This window comes from Ursus americanus, chromosome 23 (genome assembly GCF_024610735.1).
Source record: "Ursus americanus isolate L20-20 chromosome 23, mUrsAme1.1.p, whole genome shotgun sequence".
Taxonomy (NCBI): Eukaryota; Metazoa; Chordata; class Mammalia; order Carnivora; family Ursidae; genus Ursus; species Ursus americanus.
This window is the reverse complement of record NC_142149.1, coordinates 4,737,950-4,760,360: the sequence shown is the minus strand read 5'-3', so window position 1 is coordinate 4,760,360 and position 22,411 is coordinate 4,737,950. Positions and strand designations below refer to the sequence as shown.

The following is a 22,411-nucleotide window of genomic DNA, read 5'->3' as shown; positions in this document are numbered from 1 at the left end:
AAGCTGGTGTGAAGGGACGGGGCAGAAGCCCACGGGGTGGGGGGGTGAGAGTGAGGCAGCGACCGGAGGAAGGCGGAGGGTCTTCGCCCAGAGCTGAACTTTTCTGTGCTCCGCAGGGGCCAAAGCGGCCCTCGGCCCTTGGGACTGGTGGCACGCGGGTTCCCCCCGAAAGCGGGGCTGGGGACGTTACACAGCTGGAGGGAAGCACAGGGACCCCCGCCCCACGGTACACGGGCCGGGAGAGCGCGCTACCGGGCCGCAGCCACGGGGTGGCGCCGGCGCGCCGAGGAAGCGCGGCGGCCGCTTCTGGGCCGCCCCAGCAGCGGCTCGGCCGCCTCCTCCGAGGAAACAATGCGGCGCCTCCCGGCGTAGCGCGGCGCGGCGCGGGGCCGGACGCCGGACGCCGGACGCCGGACACCCGACACCCGAGCGCGGGCAGCCGAGCGAGCGGGCGGCAGAGTGGGCGCGGGGCGCCCTCGCCGAGAGCCATGGGCGCGGCGCGGTGCCGGGCCGGGGAGCGGCGCGACCCGGAGGCGCGAGGGGCCGGGGCGCGGGCCCGGGGCCGCCTCTAGCCGGCACCGAGGGCGCGGGCCCGGGGATGAGGGCGCCCGCGGCGGGGAGCCCGTCTGCGCGTCGCGGCGCCGTCCCGCCCAGCGAGCGAGCCCGAGCAGGCAGACGCACGGCCGGCGGTCGGGGGGCGCGCCGCCTCCCGGCCCCAAAAATGTGAAGCGGGGAGGGCGGAGACGCAGAGACGGCCCGGCTGGGCGCCCTCGCCGCCCTCCGGCAGCCGCGCCGCTCCCCTTCCCCGCCCGCCGAGGCCGTGTCGACCCCGCGGGCCGTGACCAGAGCAGCGAAGCCGCCGAGACCCCGCGCCCCACCCCCGCCTCGCTCGGACCCGACTTCGGCCCGCAGCGGGTTCGCGGCCCGGACGCGGCGGGAGCAGGGGCCGGGACGGTGCGTCCGGCCTCGCCCGCGGCTCCTCGCCCAGACAAGTTTGAACAATGATCACAGTCAACCCCGATGGAAAGATAATGGTCAGAAGATGCCTGGTCACCCTGAGACCCTTTCGGTAAAGTTCTCTTCCGGTTGGTGTGGGGAGGTCTTTTTCTCCGAGGGGGCGCGGGGTAGGGGTGGGAGAGGTCGTTCCCCGGGAGGGTACCTGTCCCAGTGGCAGAGGGGACGGTTCGGGCTTCAGCCCTTGTGGTGGCCGTGGGGCTGTGAAAGGGATGGAGCCGAGGTTCGGGTTCGGGTGGGGAGGGGTGGGCGATCTGAGACGTGTCTCGAGTTGCTCTAGGTTGGAGAGGACTCGGGATGTGAGGGTGGAAATGGGGGCAGAAAGCGCTCAGGTTGTGGTGCTGGGCCTCGGCCCAGGGCGCCCTTTTCCTGCCCCTTCCCTCTTTGCAGACGGCCCCCCGCCCCCGGCGGCGAAGTTAGTGCGCTGTGCAGGGCGGCACCCCTGCCCGGCGCGCGCGTTGAGCCCTGGCTTGAGCCCTCCACCCGTGCCGCCCCTCTGCCCCCGCCTTCTGCTCGCACTCCCCTTCTCGCCGCGGGGTGCAGGCCTGGCTCCAACGGGAAGGTGCCCGAGATTGGAGCAAGGACCGCTCCCAGCCCTTCTGCTGGGAATTCAACCCTGGATCGCTGGCCCTGCAGAGTTGGTAGCAGGGGCGGCGCTGTGGAGCGCCAGGGCAGCGGGAGCCGGGACCTCCCGAACCTGGAGGCGGGGTGGAGGCAAAGACCGATCTCCCCCACCCCAAACTCGGAGGCCAAGGCTAGGCAGGGCTGGGGCCACGCGGGGCTGGCTGCTCCCTGTTGAACCCATCCTAGCCCTCCACCCCCCCGCCCCCCGGGCAGCTCCCTCCTTTCCCTGGAGCCCGCCTGCTGCCGGGGTTGGGGAGGAGATGCTAAGCGATGGGTGCGTAGCGGGGTGGGAGAACCACCTTGCCCAGGGGGCTGGGTGGCAGAGGGTGCTGAGGGAGGGGTGGGGGTTGCACTCTGGTTGGGGCCACAGGTGGGGTGTGGGTGCGTTCCAGTCCGCTGGGGCAGGAAGTGGGCTGGCAGAGGCACTGGGGTTTGGGCTGCGGAAGGGGCAGGTTTTGAGGCCCCGCCCCTGCCAGGCCCCCGCTGGTCTCCTTCTCAGCCCCAGCACCTCCTGGGTGGGCTGGGCCTGGTGTGTGGAGCTGAGGAGACAGCTTTCACAATGGCCAGGGTCATGATGGACCGCCCCGGTCTGGAGGGTGCGGGCGGAGAGGATTGTAGAGCTGGCGGTGCCGAGGGTAGGGCCTTGGACAGGAGACAGGGAGGTGGCTGGAGCTGACATGGGAAGTGGGGCGGTAAGCGGGCTTCTCTGGAAAGGGCCTTACTTCTCCAGGGAAATCCTCGAATCCCAGGCTGACGCTGACCATTTAGAGGGTCTTCTTCCCAAGTCTGCCATGCCATGTCGACCCCGCCCTCCAAGTCATGGGAGGGCCAGCCAACTGGGGTGTCCAGCTTTGGCTGGATATTTTTTGGTGCAACTGGAGGCGGCGGCGGGAGCCAGCACCACGGACAGCACCCACTCCCCAGAGCTGCTTCCCTCTGGGGTCCTGGCTCTTTTAGGCTTTTATCTGAAGGCAGGATTCAGAGGGGGGATTACATAGGTTCCCCTTCTCTCAAGTTGTGTATCTTTACCTAGGGTCTCCCTAGGCTGCCCAGAGACCCACAGCCACCAGTGGAGTCTTTGTGTCCCCTTCAGATGGAGGGGGACCAGCCTCCCACCATGTCACCTCTACTTGTTAGTTTTTAAGAACAGACTGGGGGCCCTGTTCCCTCTGTTTTCCCTCTGGCAGGACCCTTATTCTGTAGTTGCTCCTAGAACGTTGCTTGAATAGATACATGGGTGGACGAAACCATTTTAATTTGGATCTACTGTCAGTGGCCCTTGGATCGAGGTCGGGCAGAGAGAGATGCCGATGAGGTGTGTTGGGGACTTCAGATTCCGGGCTAAAAGTGTAGACCCCTTTCTCATAGCAGGTGTTTGGACCTTGCAGCCCAGGTCCCTAGCTCTAAATATAGTCCCATAGCTATGGAGAGGGTTTGGAGTGTGAGGGACAATAAACTTGAGGAATCCGTCCTTGTCCTCAGGCTGGGAGGACGAATAGCTGATTCCCTCAGGATCTTCCTCGGTGTGCCACCACCGACCTCCTCCACCGTTTTTCTGGCTGCTGTCCTGAGAGCAGCCTGGCTTCATCTTGGGATCCCAGGGCCCTGTCCCCAAGAGTGGTGGACTTCAGTGAGGGGGTCCTCAGAGGTGAGGGAGCAGTGTCTCTTGTGCTGTCTCGCCTGTCCTCCCTGTCATCTCCCGGGGGAAGCCCTCAATGCTTTCTCTGCTTTGGGGGTTCTGCACACTTTCTAGTTTAATCTCTAACAGCTTCATTTAAATATGGGGTGGGAATTTTGTTGTGCTTTTATTTTCTCCTGCAATTGTGTGTTTTCTTTAATGGGCCAAGTTTAATTAAATACTGCTTTGCCGGCTTCAGAAATGAAGATTAAAGTGCATAAAGTGGATCTTGCATGGAGATACAAATGAATGTAAGGTCGAGGGTGGCGGGTGGAGGTGAGAGGGTTGGAGGCCTCTCGCATGATCTGTGGGGGCTCCTGTGGTTCGCCTGGCTCCATATCAGATGGGCTTTCTCACCCTGACCAGGATGGGGGGCTGCCCTTTCAGCCCTGACAGCTTTGCAAGTCCTCTGATACATTCAAGGTCCCAGAACAGCGTCCACCTCTGGCCTCCCCAGAGCGGTGCTGGTTAGCTCAGTTCTCCTGTTTGGGACCCAGCACCTGGTATGGAAGCAGCAGGAGCCGGGGATTCCCTGGTGTCCCCCTGGGGCTACCCCAGTGCCCAGCACCTGGGACATAATCAACTGTGTGTTGAAGGAATGAGCAAGAGTCCTGTTTTGGCCGCTCTCCTGATCCATGCCCCGGATGACACCCCACGCACAGGTGTCCACTCACTCTGACCAGTCCGGTGCAGACAACTACTATGTGCCTGCATGGTAAAGATGTGGGTTAGGGAGAATCTGGGCCCTGCCCTTGTAGATCTTACCCTCTGGTAGGGATGGGGGCGCACCCACCACCCCCCTCGAACATGATAAAGAGGTGTTCAAGCCAGCTCATAACTGATCGCTGTCATGCAGGCAAGACCTGTGTGCACAGTGCTGAACCAGACCCAGGTGACTGATGGGATCCAGGAGGGTTTTGTCCGGACCAATTACTTGTCCTCTGGCTGGCATCAGCACCTGCTGTTTCCATCTATACCACTGGTTCTCAAACTTCAGCATGTATCAGGACTGCCTGGAGAGCTTGTTAAAACACGCTGCTTGTACCACCCCCAGAGTGTCTGATTCAGTAAGCCTAGGATTGGAGCCCAAGATTTTGCATTTCTAACAGTTCCAAGGTGATGCCAGTGCTGCTGGTCTGGGGATCACACCTTGAGGACCCCTGTTAATGAGCCAGGCTCTGTCCGAAGGCTGGAGCTTGCCCGAGCTATGCCTGTCTCATTGTCCCTTGGGGTTTTGTGTGAGACTCATGGCCAGCTCCTTGTAGTCGAGCTCTCTTCATTCTGAGCTCAGCCCTGGATGTTTGTTCCCCCATCCATCCACTCCATCCTCACTCCCTCACCCACTCATTGGTACAGAGCCCTTTCTGGATGGGGGTGCATGCCACTGACCTGTCTCTGACCTGCCCTGTTGCTCTCTGCAGGCTCTTTGTCCTGGGTATCGGCTTCTTCTCCCTCTGCTTCCTGATGACGTCTCTGGGAAGCCAGTTCTCTGCCCGGCGCCCGGGGGACTCCCCCTTCACCATCCGCACAGAAGGTATCTCGGCGGGGAGAGGGGAGGCAGAAACGGATGCAGGCATTTGTGGGTTGAGGAGAAGAAGGCCTTTGAACCTAGCATCTCAAGGGACTCTCTGGGGCTCTGTCCCAAGGATCCAGGTCACCTCATCTATGGACGTGGGAATGGAGAGGGGCCTTGGCTTAGGCTGTGTGACCCTGCGTGCTGCTTTGGCTTTGGTTCTGGCTGTGATCGTCGGGCTTCTTCTGGCCCAGACTCTCCGTCCAGGGAAGGGCCTCTGAGGCAGGGCTTCCCAGGCATCAGAAGAGGCTGCTTGAGTTGAATGTGGAGAGGAGTGTTCCTGAATATGACACTTGTCCCTTTGAGACACAGTACTCTGTGCTTTTGACCCAGGCTGTGGCCACAGCCGAGGGGGTGGGAGAAGAGGGAGAGGGCAGGCCTGGCCATGGGCTCACGTGTCTTATCTCTGAGCTCTTGGGACACAGTCCAGACCTCTGTGGCTCCTTGCCCACGTGACACTTGTGAGGCGGTGGAATGGGCTTTCAGAGCACGGGCTTTGGGGACCAGATGGACCTGGTTTGTACCCTGGTTCATCATCTACCAGCTGTGTGCCATTGGCCAAGTCACTTAACTCACCTACAGAGAAGGATTGAATGAGCTCACAGCATGGGGGTGTGATGGGGTCCAGGCCTGGGAGACCTCCTGAAGATGGGCCCTCCTCCCTTCTCTTTCTACTCAGTGAAGAACAGCAAACAGTACAGAGTCCTGCTTAGCGGGTCATGGGGGCTCTTCCTGTCACAGTGGGAACGAGGGACACAGGATGGTGGGACAGCTGGGGCAAATAGGGTTTCTAGAACTCTTCAGTGGGCTGGCTTGGTGGGTCCTCCCCTGCTACTCTGGGGGCGTCTCTGGTTGAAGTCCACTTTCTCAAGCCCCCAGGTCCCAGCTGTGTGGCTCCCCTGTTTCCAGTGGCAAATACACCCTCAAGGAGCATGGGCTGTCATCTTGGGTGGGTGCTCTGAGGGGCTCTTGTCGTGCCATCTGCCGTCTCATCATTAGAATCATTGCTTTGGCTTAACGTGTACGTCTTTAAACTTGCAAAGATCCTGGCAGGAATTTCACATTTATTAGTCATTCAAGCCTGAGTGTAACTTAACATACCCCACCTCTGACTCGTAGAGGCGCGTCAGTCTCTCTGAGCTTCAGTTTTCCCCTCTGATAAATGGGGACGGTACCTCTGTGCCCGGGATTGTCACGAGTCGTGTTAAGATAACACGTATGAAGGGGCTTGAGCAGCACCTGGCAAATAGTACAGGCTCCATCAATATTTATTGGATGTGTTCAGTCCGAGATGGGGACACTGCAGAAAAGGTTGTTGAGGGAAAAGGACTGAGGAGATGCTGGGATTTCTGGATAGGAGATGGGTGTGAATCGAGGCTAGGAGAGGGGGTGGGGCAGTTGTGAAGGCGCACTTGAGGGGCAGCTTGGGGAGGGGTACTGGGCGTCAAGGGTGGGCGGGTGGATGATGGGGGACGTGGAGTGTGAGGAGATGGGGTGTAGGGAGCGAGACTCAAGCCACTTATGGAGGGGGGGCGTGTCTGCCTGGGTGGCTGCTACGGGGGGCTCGAGGAAGCCGGACCTCCAGAAAGGTCAGGGATCCAAGGGATGGGAATTGGGGGCTGGGGGAGGAGGGGTGTCTGGCTGGGCTCTGGTTCTTGTGCTCCTCTCCCTGTGGGGGATGGGGCCAGTGGCCCAGAGTACAAGGGGCTTGTGGGAGCCCTGCCAAGCCGTGCACGTGCAGTTTTGCCTGGTAGTGGAGGTAGGAGTCCAGCTCCAACCAGATCTGTGTCTTAAGGGTGGGCAGAGGGGAGAGGCCTTGCCCAAGGTCACGCAGTTAGATGAGAGGCATGCGTGTGTGCATGCGTGTGTGTGCGTGTGTGCACGTGTGCCCGTGTGCCGTGTACGTGTACAGCGTAATATCCACAAACCGAACGCATCAAGAAGCAGAACCTGCCCTGGACCGAGAAACAGCACGTGATCCACCCCCAGAGGTGCCCTCATGGCTCCTCCCACTCGTTACTTCCCCAGGATGTGAGGACCGTGACTTCTCACAGAGCTCTGCCTGTTTGTCAGGCTTTCTGAGAATGGTATCACGTAGTGGCTTTTCTTTTGTGTGTGCCCTTTCCCCTCGCAGTGTTACGTCTGTGAGTCATGCATGTCGTGCTGTGTGGTTGTGGACATTTGTCTTCACTGCTGTTGTGTGAATTCCATAGTGAGATGCGTCATGTGATGTTTATCCACTCGACGGGTGGTGGACATTTGGTTGTTTCCGGTTTGGGGCTGTGTGGCTCGTGCTGCTGGGAGCGTTCTGGTACCCATCTTCTGGTGGACACACGCAGGCCTTTCTGTTGCGTACGCAGGAGAGTGAAGTTCCGGGTCTCCTGTCTGTCGTGACATCCGTTCTCAGAGTGGGTTCAGCCAACTCAAAGCCTTCTCGCATTTCCGGGTCCCTAGGCTGGAAGCTAAGCGCCTAGGATGTGGAACTAAAGGGGGCCAGGGGGAGACGGACGGGGAGGAAGGCCTCAGACTTCCGGAGAACTGACCCTGTCTCAGTCCAAATCCCAATTCTCTTCGCCCCCCACCCCCCCAGTTTTTTTCATGCCGTTGGATTAAGTCGATTTTTTTTGGAGAGACCCAAAGCAGGGACTTGGAAGAGCCCCACGTTTACATTGTGGGTTTAAAATCCTGATCCTGCAAAACACGCCTCCTCCAGAGACACCCCCACACTGTGCCTGGAGCAGCCCTGCAGGAAACTGGGGAGGTGCCAGCATTTCTGCCTAGGAGGCACCTGAGCGAGGGACTAGTGCTGGAAGGGGGGCAGGTGGAAGGGGCCTGGGGAGGGAGACTGGAGGTCACAGATGGGGGTTGGATTGTTGCATTGCATTAGTTCGCCATATCTGTGCTGCCCCAGGGCAGAATCGACAGAAGGAAACTCAGGAAGTCCCTGCCATCTAGGAAAACAAAACAAAAAAATGCTTGCATTGGTCAACAAAACCATCTGAGCACAAATGGGAGAAACAGTCTGTCGTGTCCTGGCCTGTCAAGCTTGTGAGGGAAGTGGGTCCCCCCAGGACGAGGCTGGGGAGGGCTGGGGAGAAGAAGGGTGTTCTCTAAAGGGAGGAGGACCTACCATAGCCTCTGTGGACTGTAGTCTCCCAGAGGAGACTCTGGATTCCCCTCGAGGCCAGTTTATATTTGGTGATAAAGTTCTCTAGTTTGGGGATAAAAATGTGACAGACATCTTCTATACTCCACACACTTGTCTTAAGATTCCGGAGGGGGAAGGAGGCTGACAGGAAGCATGGCTCAGAGAAGTCTAACCTAATTCCCTCTTGCTGCAGGTCGGCCTGACTTGGGCCTTGGGGGAGGGTTTTCTCTCCCAGAGAGGGAGGGCTTTTTGCATGCCCCCTCACCAGACCCCAGTCCCTCCTCCCTGCCTCCTGGCTCTACTTCCCCTCTCTTGTCCTAAGGAGGAACTTGTTTCCCTCTTAGGGACAGGGAGTGGGATGTGAAGTTGTGTCTGAGGCCTCTCTCCTGATGTTGCTGCAGATTCCCCGAACTTGCGTGCTCGGCTGTTCCCGGATCTCTGTCTTGTCTGGAAGAAGCAGAGGTCAGAGGCTGTCTCTGGGGAGAGGCCTGCAGGCGGGAGGGCCTTGGTTCAGCTGCACGTGGCTGCCCTGACGTTACCCTGTGGCCTGGCCTTGCCAGACCTTCCTGCCCGCAGCTGGGATTCAAACCTGGGGAATATCAGAAAAAGATTTCCTTGCTCTGTGGCTGTCTCTGGCCTTGGACCCTGGTGCTAGGGAGCTCTTCCCCTCAGAGGCTGGTGATGGATGGGTAGGTCAGGGCCCAGGGCCTGTCCGTGTCTCCTCTGCTGCCCAGAGCCCAGTGGCCTCAGCTGGCTTCTGTGGTGGCTGTGTGCAGAGGGACAGATGTGCTCATTTCTCCAGCTGTGCAAACACTAAGTCACAGCCCCTGCCTCAAGGGCCAGGGAGGTCTCTCTTACCTGGCGAGGTGGGGGCTCCTTCAATTTCTGGGAACCAACAAGAAAGGGTTGGGGTGGGGACAAGGCAGGGGACAAGGGAGGATTGGAGAGACAGACAGACAAGCAGGTCTGTGTCTGGAGGGGAGGGGCCTGGGTGGGCAGTGAAGCCCCTCTGTCTGTAGGGGGGGGTGAGGAGTGGGGTGGGGGTGGGGAGCCATTTGTATCTCTCGGTGCTCCGGCTTTCCTTATTTATATGGAAATATGGAGGGAATGCTTGTGAGTCCTGAGATGTGTTGCTGGGGCTTCACATTAAATACATTTCAATTTAGCCGACACCAGGAGCGGTGAGGTGACTCAGGGCAAGCCACGGTGAGCTTGCTCCGCTGACAGTCAGGGGCGGGTGGTGGCCTCGGGGAGCACGTCCTGCGGGAAGCTCCTCGGGAGGAGGGGGCAGCTTCCAGCCTGCGCCATCTGCAACCTGCAGGGGCCGCCCTGAACCCCGGGGAACCGGGGAGGGTCTCATGGTCTTGGTCCCATCTGATGGAGGTGTCCTTACAAACCCATCCGAGGGGGCAGTGCGTCTCTTTAGCCGCGTCCGTAATCCCTTGGGTGTTCTCTTTCTGTTGACGTTTTTAAAGAATTGGCTTAACCCCTCCTATGAGGGGCGATCCAGAGCCCACGTAGCTCCAAGGACTCTCGGGGGGGGGGGGTTTGTGTGTCCCTCTCGCTCTCAGCTCCTGCTTCTATGAACTATCCTGCTCAGTGTCTCCCCTCCTGTGTCCTCTGTGTCCCCAGCATTGACCTAGTGGGAAGGGCACCCTTTCCCCCAATTCCTGGCACAGAGTGGATATGATAGCGTGGGGGCCGGGACCACTGCTCAGCACAGCAAGCAGATGCCAGTTCCCTCTTGCATCCCTGCAGCTGGAGACCCTCCCACCCCCACCCTGCATGGCCACTCTGGCTGCCCTGCCAGTCCGGGCCTCTGAACCCCTGTGCCTTGTTCTCTCTCCTCTTCTTCCAGGTTGAACCAGGAATCTCCAGTCTCCCTACTTGAATATGCAGAGTCATTTAACTTTCTGTTTGTCTCACTGCTCTGGGCATCTAGACTCCAGATTCTGCTCCGGCCCACCCAGGGTTTAGTAAAACAAAACTGAGCTCCCTCCCTAAGGGGATTCTGCCAGCTTTTATAGAAGCAGTTCTCTCCTCTCATGGTACCCTAATCTCTAGAGAGGCAATTAGGGCAAGAGGCAAAACAGGAGTCCCAGCCCAAAGAACCTCAGGGTTCAGTAAGTCCAGCGCCCTCATTTTATAGGAGGAGGAACTGAGGCCCAGAGATAGAAAGTGGCATGTCCATCCATCCCAACCCATGTGGCTCATGACAGAGCTGGTGGAGTGCCGGCTTTGTCACTCCCACTCCAGCCTGTCCCAGGCCCAGTCCTGCCCCAGCTCTGCTTGGCTTCTGGGGTCCTGCAGCTCTTGGCCCGATGGGGCCGTTATTGGCCCCCGCAGCTGTTTTGCAGCCTGTGCTGCGGGGCTGGGAGCATGTGTGGGGCGGGGGGAGGCTGTGTCAGTGAGGTTCCAGGGAGGGGCTCAGGCAGTGAAGGGGAGTGAAGGAAGCTGGAGATGAGCTCAGACATAGGGGCAGCAGTGTGGCAGGGCAGGGTGCCAGGCCTGAGACATTCCAGGGGGCATAGCATTGCTGCAACAGCAGCGATGTGGGCTCAGCATCGCCGGGGTGATGCATCTGCAGGAGCAAGCTGCTGCCCAGACTCTGTGGTCCAACTGGGCCTGGGTGCTCTGGCTCTGACTTAGGGTGTCTCCAGCTGTGGTCTCACTCTCCTTTTCTCATGCCGTGTCTTTGGGGAAGGGACCACCCCAGCCTGAGCTGTGAGCATTGGCTCATCAGGGCTGCCCAGGGAGGCCGAGCAGGCTGTGCACTGCACAACTCCAGGAGGGTTACCAAGCAGAGGCCAGGTCAGATCATCTGATGTTCCCCTACTTTTCTAGCTGAGATGATGGGAAACCCCCCCGCCCCCACACGTTGTTTTACTCTGTGCTCCAAGCACTAGTTGAAAGGCAGGTATTACATTTGGATGGATAATGGGCTTGGGTGGGGGTCTCAGGGTTGAGAATGATTTGAAAGACTAACCATCACCCCCAACTCTGTGGAGTTGAAAGAGAGAGGGAGCTATTTATATCTTCTTGGATTGATTGACTAACTGGTTGAGTACTGAGCAAGTGGGGTGAGGCAGAGCAGTGGGAGAAACTTACTTCACTTAACACAATGATGAAATTTCCCAATCCTGACTGGTTTGTTAAAAATCTACCCTGTTTTCTGAGCAGGGAAAGTGGGAAGACTGCTAGTTATTTCAGCTACTGATGTGGAGATGGGGTAGAGACAGTGTTTCCGTCCTTCCTCTAGTTGTGCATTTTTCACCAACACCTGACCCCACCCCTTCTCATTCTTGGGCAACTGAGTGTGTGTGTGTGTGTGTGTGTGTGTGTGTGTGTGTGTATGTTGGAGCCAGGGATCCTAGCTTTTGTAAGGAAACAGCAGCCCGCCCCCCATTGCTCCGGATTCTGTGGCATGTAAGTGGGCTCCTGGTGGCCTCCCTTCTGACCTCAGGTGGACTCAGTTGGCAGGGGAACCCAGCCAGGAGGTGACTTAGTCAATGAGAGAAAGTGGTGGTAGCCACTGGACCGGGCTGGACCCAGAGCCAGGCGTATAGGGGACAAGCAAAGCGGAAATGTCACAAGCAGCCTTGGTGACGTGAACCCTGTATTTGCCCCCCCCCCTTCAGCTCAGTCCTAAGCTTGGAGCAGGGGAGACCAGCCCCTCGGGCCTCCTCTCTTCTCCCCACCTCTGCCCCTGGGTCCCTGTGGCTTGCCATGCTCTCTTCTGCCCCTTCCTGGCACTGTGACAATGGACGGCAGACAGGACCTGGTATTGTTGACTTGAGTTAGGGACCCAGAGTCTGATAGCGTTGCCATGACTGTCCCTTGGCCACAGAGCCTCATGGGGGGTGGGGGTTGGTGGCAGAGGCAGGCGAGAGCCTCTCTGAGCTCACTGGGCCCCAGCCCCTTCTTTGCAGAGAAGTATATGGGGCTGGTGCCCCAGCCCTTGGCCCCCGTGATTCCTGTGGGCATGGGCCAACTTGTGGCTGCTGGGGATGGTGGTTCTTTACCGAGGGCTTCTTGTAGCCACTGCAGCTGGCTGGCCACCCCGCGGCAGGTGGGAAGTAGCAGGAGCCGGCTGTTTCTGTGAGCTACCCTGAAGCAGTGACGGCAGGAGACCGTGTGTGTGGCCCAGCTCCCTCGCCCCCAGGGGGAGAACTCCGGGGCAGACTTGGCACCAGCTGGTCTCCCCAGTTTGGTGACTTGCCCTCTCTGGGCTGCCTCCCCCTCCTTGTGTCACCTCCTCACTCCCTCACAGGGTTTTCCTCCCAAATACATGACTTGCCCTCAAACCCTTGTCTTGGGGTTTGCTTCTGGGGAACCCAACCTAAGACCCTCCTCCCCCGCCCCGCCCCGAAGCCATTGGAAGCATTCAGGTCTCCATGACATGGCTTATTTGCTGTGAGAGGTTCAGAGCCAGCCCTGGGGGGTTGCAGGGAGCCAAGTTGGGGATTGCAGGGCCTGGACCTGAGTATCTGTGGACCATTTGGAGGGGCTGTTAAAATCTTCACATGAGGGTCCCTGGGTGGCTCAGTCAGTGAAGCGTCTGCCTTTAGCTCAGGTCATGATCCCAGGGCCCTGAGATCAAGCCCCACGTGCGTCGGCCTCCCTGCTCAGTGGGGAGTCTGCTTCTCCCTCTGTCCCTCCCCCCTGCTCGTGCTCACTCTCTCTCTCTCTCTCTCTGTCTCACAAAAATTAATAAATAAAATCTTTAAAAAAAAACTTCACATGATTTGATTGAAAAGAAAGACAGGGACCACTCTCCCACCCTGGCGTGCGTGGTGCCAATGGTCAGGAATGACTAGAAAGGAAATCATGGAGAATCTCGCTGCTTTATGCGATCTTGGTTGAAGCCCCTTATTTTCATTTGATTTTATTCTTCACAAGGTCTCCCTTGCCCCTCAGCCCAGGAACCGATCTTTGGGAACCCAGAGGCCAGCTCAGAGTCTGGACAAATTCACGATGGTTTTCTATGCTGGTGGGTCCGGGAGAGTGGAGTGAGGAAGGAGTCTGGTGGGGCCCAGAGGCTGGCAGGAGAGCAGCAGGGCCCGGAGAACAGCCCCTTGAACATGGATTCACAGCCTCTCCTGTGCATGCACACCACGCGGGTGGCGAGAGAGTGCAGGGTCCTGGGCCCCGGGCCCTAGAGATGTGAATCGGCAGATAGAGACTAGGGCCTGAGAATCTGCATTTTAACAGCCTGGCCAGGAGATTCAGGTGCGGAGTGGATGCTTGACTGCACTTTTGGAAGCCCTGATCCAGAAGTCCTGTCTGGACCTAGGCGCTGGGGGGCCCTGGGGTTCCTGCCCGCTCCCCTGCCCTGGCCCTTCCCTGTCTTCTCACAGACTTGAGATTAGGTCTAAGACTTCATTTTGCAGGGACGAAACAGAGGTCCAGAGACGTTAAGATGATCTTAGTGTCACCCAGCTGGTAGGGAGCACGGTTGGCCCAGGGATCTGTAACCCAACACAACAAATGGGGGATTTCCTGTCTTGCAGGGGTGAGGGGTGGGGTGGGCTCACCCTCCTGACCCCTCCTTTGCCTGGGAAAGTGGGAGTGGGGCTGGATTCGGAGAGCCAGCAGGCGGCTTCAGGTGGCCCGCAGGCTGCGGCTGAGCCTGACTGTGCCCGCGCTCTGTCCGCAGTGCTGGGAGGGCCGGAGTCCCGCGGCGTCCTGCGCAAGATGAGCGACCTGCTGGAGCTGATGGTGAAGCGCATGGACACGCTGGCCAGACTGGAGAACGGCAGTGAGCTGCACCGGGCTGCTGGCGACGGGCACTTCGCTGTGGACAGGTCAGGGGTACACGGAGGGGGAGGGGCACCTGGGGTGGGGAGGGGGGACCAGGTGGGTGGTGCACCTGGGTGCAGCCTCAAAATGCACTCTCAGAGTTGGAGGGGCACTATCGGTCAGCCCCCTTTTTTCTAACCCGGCGAAAACGTTGAAGAGCACAGAAGGCACGCAGTTAATACAACCCAGAGCGCATTTCCACCGCCATATTTCACGGCTGTCAACATTTTGTCATGTTGGTGGCCTGACGTCCTTTCTCCCTTTTAAAATAAAAATCACAGACAAAAGCTGGAGGGCCCTTTACCTGCTTCCCCCTGGAGACAAGTGCCTTCTGAGTTAGGTGTCCGTTCTTCCAGTCCACAGTAACCGTTGGCGTACGCGTCTTTTATACGCAAACACCATAAACCCGCGGTGGGGGGTGTTCACGGGCTGCACACGAGTGGCCTCCCACAGTGCATTTCCTGCACCTGCGTTGTTCACTCGACTCGACAGTTTTGAGCTCTGTCCACGTCGACAGTCACGTGTGGGTGTGCGTGTGGTTGGGATGGCCCAGCAGTTGTCCGTCCTCTGCCGATGGGCCTGGGCCATTTTTGCCGGAAAGAATTTCTTGGTATTCGTTCTAAATGTTCCCATACTGAGTCTAGGAGGCCCAAAGATCTCCAAGCGTTGGTGCCATGGTCCCACGTGCCTTAGCAGTGGCCCCCGGAGCCCTTGGTGTGAAGCCAGTGATCTGGAACCCCGGAGAAGGAGGACGGGTGAAGTCAGGGCCATCCCGATGGGGAGTCTTGGCTGTGGAGGGAGGGGCTTTCCGCCCACCCACCCCAGGGAGACGAGCTCCACCGGAGCTCTTTTCAATGTCGGGGTGCTTTCTGAGGTGGGTTTGCTCCATGTGTCCTGACCGCGAAAAAGTAAGTTTGAAACCCACACTTTACACGATTTAGGAAAAGCTATACCTTGGCCGGTGTGACTTGTTAGAAGTGTTCTACTGCTGAAAATTATAGTTGAAATCCACACCTCTACACAGTTTGTAGGAAAGCTGTAGCTTCGGCCAATATGGAAAAGCCAAGGCTCCAGGCCTTCCCTGTCTGGAGTTTGACGGAGTCAAGGTTAAAGTGTTGGCGGCCAGTCCTGGTCATGGTGGGACCCTGGCTGGCATGGGGAAGGGGGTGTGTGTGACAGACCCCTCCTTTGGACCGGCGGGGGGGTCCTTTGTCCCGTAGCCTGCCTAGGCTGGGCTGCTGGCCATGGCAGCCACCTGACACTGGCCCTGCTGATCGGATATCCTAGAGGCCCAGTCCGGTCGCCGGATGTCAACGTGACTACCTTCATATTAGTGGCATCTACCAAAAGCTCACCGAAGGCCTGGCGTCATCCTTACTGCGTTTCCTCCGTGGTGTCATCGGTCCCACCCCCGCTTTATGGGCGCTTCCATCTCCGCCACATCGAGGAGGGAACTGAGGCCCAGAGAATTCAGGAACTCACCTGAAGTTGCCCAGCTGCTGAGGGGCTGGGCCCGGTTCTGGGCCGAGGCCGGCAACTCCAGAGCCATGTTTCTAACCGCTGCGCTCGTGGTAGCCATCCACTAAACTCGCAGCTGTGGGCGGGTTAGTTTTGGTTCCTTTGCAAGACTTTGCAGATCAATTAATTCACAGCTCAGGGGGGATACCCTTCATTAGCTCTTTGCCTTGATTTTCTTGGTTTGGAAAATGTAGGCCCTGACATGGCGTTGTGGGGCCTGGATTACACGCGACGATAGTGTCAGGAACCTCTCCCCGTGCTTGGCTCCTGAGAGGGCTGCGTGGCCGTGTGCCAGATAGCTGCTCTCTCACCATCCCAGGATGAGTACCTGACAGAGCAAACTAAACCCATCCATCCATGAAATAGGTCTTGGACCTACTAAGTGCCAGGCACGGCCACTTGTGTTGGGGGCCCAGTGATGAGCCTTGTCCTCACTCCTGTGGAGAAGATGGGCAGTAACCGAGAAACAGAAATGAGTGAGACAAGGTCAGATACTGATGCCTGTTCTGAAGGGTTAGGGGCGGGTGCCAAGGAAGGGACTAGTCGCACAGGGCAGTCTGGGAAACCCTTTCTGAGCTGGTGATATTTAAACTAGATTCTAAATAATGGAAAGGAGACAGCCACACGAGGAGCTGGGAGTAGAGAATTTGAAGTAGAGTGTGCAACAAGTGCAAAGGCCCTGGGGTAGGAGTAAGCTTGGCATGTTAGAGGAAAAGACCAACGTGAAAGCCAACATGGCAGAGTGGGGTGAGGGACAGGTGGCGTAGGGCTTTGTCAGCTGTGGCAAGTACTTGGGACACTATTCTGAGAGGTTTGGGAGTTTGCCAGAGGGCTTACAATCAGGGAATGATAGGATTTGGCTTCTTTTTTTAAAAGATAGCTCCAACTGCTGTGTGAAGAAGGGAAGCAGGGGAGCTGGTGGTAGAAATGGGGAGAGGGAGGTAAAAGGATTGGGCTCCCCTGAAGTTCCCTCTGGGGCACGAGATCATTTTCTCCTCTGTGTGCAGAGTCCGTCTTTCTCTCTGCTGTCTGTGTCCCTCTAATCCAGCCCCTCCTCACCCTCATGGCATCCTTTGCCCTCTCCCACCTGCCCCAGCTGTGCTGCCACCTCCCTGGGCTGCTGACCCAGCCTCAGTCCACAGGGCTGCTCACCAGGGTGAGGGCGAGGACCAGCCCACTCTCCATTCACGAACCATCCTGCTGTGGGCGGCAGAGCTGAGGGTCAGGTGGCCCGCATTTTTGGGTGGGGAGAGCTACTGTCAGCTTGTTCAACCGCCGCCGCTCTGGTTTCTTCCAGTCCTGGCCTCTCCCTCCCTCCTTCTCCTGCCCTGCCCTTCATCTCCTTCGGAGGGGAGTCCGCACCACCTCCTAGCTCCATCCCGGGAAATCGCAGCAATCCATCAAGAGCAGCAGAGCCCATCAAACCCCATAGGCAAAGCCATAAATTTCAGGGACATTGTTGCTTCTGGTTTCAGGGACAGAAATGGTGGGTGTGTCCAGGGCACGTGGGGGGACTGCTTGCTCATTCCTCGCCTGTGTGCAAACGCTCCAGCCCCTGCCCCACCTTAACCCCCTGGATTGACCTACCTGGGCTAGGCAGGTGGGAGTCCTGCAGTGCGTGCTGCTGTGTTTCCAGCAAACTCTGTTCACCCGCACTTGGATTCCTCACTTTGAAATGATCCGTGGCCTAAACAACCCCCACTGTCCTCCTCCTGCCCTGCTGGAAGCTTCTGGACTGTTGCCTCCTACCGGTGGTTGCTATGTCCTCAGGGAGAGCAAATTTGCCTTTTTAGCCTAGGAGAACCTAATTAGGGGTTATTTGCAGATTTGCTGCAAATGGCATCATATTATGTATCCTAAAGCCAAACAGTAATGATCTCTGGATTTCCCATAAGGCTTTTCTGTAGCAGCAAAGACGACTTAACATTTCAGGCTGTTTTCATTCGAGTCAAATATGAGTCCATATCTGCTGGACACTTCTGTGTGTGGAGTCCGGGCCAGGGTTTCTGGAGCCCTGTTCTCAGAGGGACCCTGCTGGGGAGGGGCAGCCGGCCCCTGGCTGTGTGCTCAGTGAGAGAGTTGTGACAGCAGGGCTGTGTTGGAGTATCCGTGCTCTCAGCAGTGAGGGACGGACTCGGGTCTGAATCCTGGCTGCTAACTGGCTGGGTGGCCAGCGGCATGTGATGTGACTTCTCTGAACCCCACTGTCCTCATCTGTCAGTGAGAGAGAACACTGAGGAGAGGGGGGACCCTGCCTCCCCCTCCAGCCCCCCGCCCCAGCCCTGTGGTTTCTCTCCCTTCCCCGCTGGGGGAGCAGAGAGAGAAGGGGCGAGCTGACCATGTTTGGGAGGGCCTAGGACCCCCAGGGAGGAGAGGGAGTTTGGGGTGAGCCTGCTGGAAGGGGGGGGCATTTCAACAAAGTAGAATGAGCCAGGTGTTCCAGACAGAGGCAATGAGCAAAACCACCTGTAAAGCTCAGATGTGGGAGGAGAGGCTGGAGGGCCTGGTGAGTGAGGGAGAGCGAACCCCAAACTTGAGGGCTGTGAAGACTGTCTTCAGACTCTAGACTCCCCGGTTTGTGTCTTCAGTCTCAAATATCCACACGCCCACCTACCTGGGTGTCCTGGGAACAATTCAGATGCAGTGTCTTCTGGACACACCTAAGCCTCACTTCTCCCCAGCCCTCCCTCCCCAGGCCATGCCAGTCCCATCATTTCCGTTGCCCAGACCCCCGACTTCAGAGTCAGCCTTGACCCTTCTGTCTCTCATTTGTCCCCACCTTCAGAATGTGCCCAGAATCCCACCTCTCCCCACTGCCCACCATCCCTGCCCTTCTCTCACTGATTCCCAACTCAGCAGCCAGAAAGATTACTTTAAAATACCAATTTGATCAGAAACCTCTCCTGTTCCCCACCTCCCCCATAGCTCCCTATCACCCAGTGGCCTGTGACCCCCATGTGCCCAGCCTGGTTGTCTGTCTGGCTCCTCCCCTGCTCTCTTCCCACTTGCTCCCTGGGCTTTAGCCCACCAGCCTCCTCATTGTTCCTGTAGCACAGTGGTCTCCCTCTGGCCACGGGGCCTTTGCACAGGCTGTGCCCTCTGCCTGGAATGCTCTTTCCTCAGATCTGGCCAGGTGAAATAATTAGTTTTCTTCCTCTCATGGTTTTCTCCCTCCCCTTCCTCCAGTTTTTGCTCAAGTGTCACCCACGAGTCTTTTCCTGAGGACCTATTTCAAATTGCACCCCCTCGCCCAGATTCTCCATCCCTTTTCGTTCATCACCACCTCACTCTGTGTGTTTTCATGATTGGCTTGTTCACTGTCTGTCTCCCGAGCTGGGACGGGTGCTCTGCGAGGGCAGAGATTTTGCCTGTCTGATTTCTGGAGCCCAGAGTTCAATAAGTACTTGTGGGAGGAAGAAAGGGAGAGAGGGAGGAAGGGAGGAGAGGTAGTGCACGCCCTTGGGTGCTCTGTTAAATGTGAATCTGGGGAGTCGTGCCTATGCCACCGTGCGCGGCAGGACAGCAAGACAGAAGCCAGGTGCGTCCTGGTCACCCCTGCCCTGGACGAGTTTGTGTTCTGGAAGAGGAGGAGTCTGGCCCATCCGGGAGTGCCGGCTACTGCTGCATGGCCTGTAACGACCTGGTTGTTTCATGCTGGAAATCCATCTTAGGAAAAGAATCTTAACTTAGAAACGGGTTTATGAACATCTTGATCATTGATGCCTTTTTTATAGTGTCCAAAAATTTGAGCAGCGGGGCTCCTGGCTGGCTCTGTCGGTGGTGTGTGCAGCTCTTGATCTTGGGGCTGTGAGTTTGAGCCCCATGTTGGGTGTAGAGATGACTTAAAATAAAATAAAATCTTTAAAAAACCCCACAAAGTTGGAGCAACAGTTTAAATGTCCACCAGCGAGGAACCAGCACGCAGACCGTGGCGCCTCTGCTGGGCGTGGCTTATGCCACCACGAATAGGATGTTGGCAGGGACACGCGGGGATCGTAGTGGTAAGTGCCGATGTGAAGAGCAGGTTATGTAATTGTGAGCAGAGTTGAATTCCAAGTGGACAGAAGGCAGTGAAAGTAAAGTAACAATAAACAGTGCAGCAAATCGATTCTTGTCCGTGGGTAACGGGATGAGGGTTTTTCCAATTTTTTAAAAAAACTAAAAAATGCTTCTAGACTTTCTTGGCCACCTGTGGCTTGAGCGAAGAGCCTCTGGGGTCTGCCTCTGAGAGTGGGGGGCGGGGCAGGGGACACGTAACATGGGAAGGCAACTTTGGGGGCTGCTTTGAAAGGCTTGCCTCAATTACATCACACCCTATGCAGGGCCCCTCCCTAACAGGACAGCCTCTGGGTGGAGGTCGGGGCGCTGGTCTGGCCCCCGCGCTGGAGAGAGAGCCCAGACTGGTGGGGAGGGATGGGTGTAGCTGGGTGACAACATCAGTTAGTCGTCCAGGGTGGAAACCTAGCAAATTTGAGGGTAAATGTGAACGCGTTAAACGTCCTAACAAAGACAAAGATTTTCCGCATCCAACTATTCCCCGCTTGTAAGAAAGGCAGGGCTCACCTGTACGGTAGGATGTCAGTGTGTCTTAAGTAAAATATACATACGAGATGTTTAACAAAATCCTCCAGGGGAAAGCCAGGCCCTGGGGTGTGGGGGCTGCTGCCTGGCTCCTGTGTCCCCCAGCCCAGCTTCAGTACCCGGCTTTGTCCCACTCGTGGGGCACTGATCCCTTCCCCAAGTGCTGCAACCGCACGTGGCTCGACTCTGGCTGTGTTCCTGTCCACACTGGGGAGACGACCCCTCTAGCTGTCTGTCCGTCTGTCTACTAGAAATGTGTACGTATGGTTGTGTATGTGTAGGTCTCGGTACAAGAGAGATAAGTGCTCTCTGCTCTTGCTTGGGGAGGGGCTGGCAGATCCCCAGTCGTGTTCGGAGCCCCCCACGGCCTCCCGGGCTCTGGGTGGGGGTGAAGGGGGCCGAAGAAGCTGAGGAGGAGAGCCGCGAAGTTGCAGGGAAGGCTGGACACTGGGGCTAGAGTTTCTTACGTCCCATGTGGTGTGTGTGAGAGAACAGACAGAGAGACAGTCACAGAGAGAACATGTCTCCCTGCCCACAACACTCGTGTCTGGGTCTCCGGTGAGCGTGTCTGTGGGCACCTGTGTGCAGAGTGTCTGTGTTTTAAAAGGAAAGCGAATGGTTTCATAATAAAATAACAACTACTCCCAGCAAGCATGCTGGCCAGCTGTGCGGAAATCGATACTCTGTTAATTGAATGCAACCCTCATAAATCATGGGAGGAGCACGAAATTAAACCACCTTCCCCCAGGCATCCAGGAGAGCTTGTTCAAGGGGCCCGGGAATGAGGGCCAAGTGGGTGATTGCCTCAGGGGCTAAGTGGAGGGGATGACTGGAGCCGGGCCCAAGGGGAAGGAGCCACGGGGCCCTGGCCCTGGGTGGTGGAGGGAGCAGAGCATCCTTTGACTGACTGTGGTGTTGGCTGCCTCTTTGGGGGGCCCTGGGGCAGTGGCCAGAGGCTGTCTGCAACAGGGGTGGCCTTGGGGGCCAGCCAGCTCCAGGAGGCCACCTGTGCTCGGGCAGGAGGGGCTGGTGGTCCGTCTGTGGGTGCACGGTAAGGGATGCTTGGGCAAGAGAACTTTGAATACCATGGATACTAGAGTATCTCTCTGAGTGGCTCCCCAGGGGTGGGGAGTGGGGTGACCAGAGGTCTGGCTTGGCCTTCTTTCACTTCTCAAGTAAGAAACGATTGGTGGGATGCCTCGTGTTTAACAGGTGTGCAGAAATCACAGGCCCATGTCCCGAGCTCAGGTGTGCCTCACTACTTTGCAAATGCAGCAGGACGGAGCAAGGCCTGGCACAGAGGGTCAGCGTCTGAGTCCCTGCCCTGTCCCCAGCCCACACGTGACTTCAAGGACATCACCGATGTCATTTGGTCTTTTCCTGGCCAGTTTCCCCTCCATACGATAAGAGGTGGGGCTGGCAGGGCTCCGAGGTGTGCTAATCCCTAACCCCAGGCCGTTCTCAGGGCCACCGTGCCCCCATAGAGGCCACGGGATGGCTTTGGGTGCACCGAGGGGGTGGCTCCACCAAGCCAGGCAGGTAAGAGCCCCTGGTGTGGGGGGCACCTGTTAGCCCTCTTCCTGTGGGGCCAGGGCAGGGGTGGCCTCCTCAGGAAGTGCCAGTGCATCCCGGGACATGGTTTTCCCTCTTCCCACCTCTGTCCTATCCGCTCTTGGCAGACTTTGTGTCTCAGGCCGGCTCGGGCTACTCGCGCACGTTTGCTGGGAGAGAGAGGGCAGGGTCTCTTCCAGCCAGCACCATGCCTGGGTGGCCCTGGCTTCCAGGGGTCTGTGTTGCAGAGCTGGCCGAAGCAGCAGCACTAATAGTTCATGGCAATCATGTATAATAAAAGCAGCCCCTCTCTATTAGGGACTGACTGTGTACTTCGACCTTGACCGGCGGTCCAAAGAGGAAGGTCCTAGCCAGGCCTGTGATGCACAGACGAGGTAACAGGGCTCAGGCAAGGAAAGGCCTGGCCCAGATTGTAGACCTGGAGGGGTCAGTGCCCAGCCTGTGCGCTGTGCACAGCCCTGTGTTCCCGAGAGCCGTGGCAACCACGGGACTACCACGTTTGTTGGGGGTGGGGTGTGAAAAGGTCCTGTGATTCTTCGTGGAGTGTCTGCCCAGCTGGGGGGGATGGGTGGGACCCATCTGACCAGAAGCCCCGCTGGCCCTAAGAGCTTCCTGATAATGCAGAAGGCCCCCATCTTTTCTGCCCCTGCCTGGCACCCACGGCTTACAGGTTGGGGGCAAGAACCTCACTCTCCTCTTGCTGACCGTGCTGTGGGGAGCAGCCAGGCCTGGCTCAGGAACGACCCATGGTTATAGGGTGAAGGGCAAAGACAGCCGGCCCTCTTCCCGCCTCTCCCAGACATGGCCCTGGGTCTCCGCTACGCACACTCAGGCCGCCCCTTCACCAGCCCACCCGGGCTTATCTGGCTTACCCACCAAATGCACTCACCAAAGATAAAACAGG

General features: G+C 57.9%; 1 protein-coding gene across 1 annotated transcript in view; it reads left to right on the top strand.

The window, feature by feature from the left end:
* The first annotated feature begins 408 nt into the window (after positions 1-408).
* Positions 409-22,411, top strand: part of MGAT5B (alpha-1,6-mannosylglycoprotein 6-beta-N-acetylglucosaminyltransferase B) — a 69,028-nt gene continuing 47,025 nt past the window's right edge. The window contains exons 1-3 of the mRNA XM_045814373.2: positions 409-1,069; positions 4,738-4,850; positions 13,694-13,841. Of these exons, the coding sequence (XP_045670329.1) occupies positions 1,002-1,069; positions 4,738-4,850; positions 13,694-13,841 (329 nt within the window). The 5' untranslated portion in view covers positions 409-1,001. The remainder of the gene's footprint in view (positions 1,070-4,737; positions 4,851-13,693; positions 13,842-22,411) is intronic.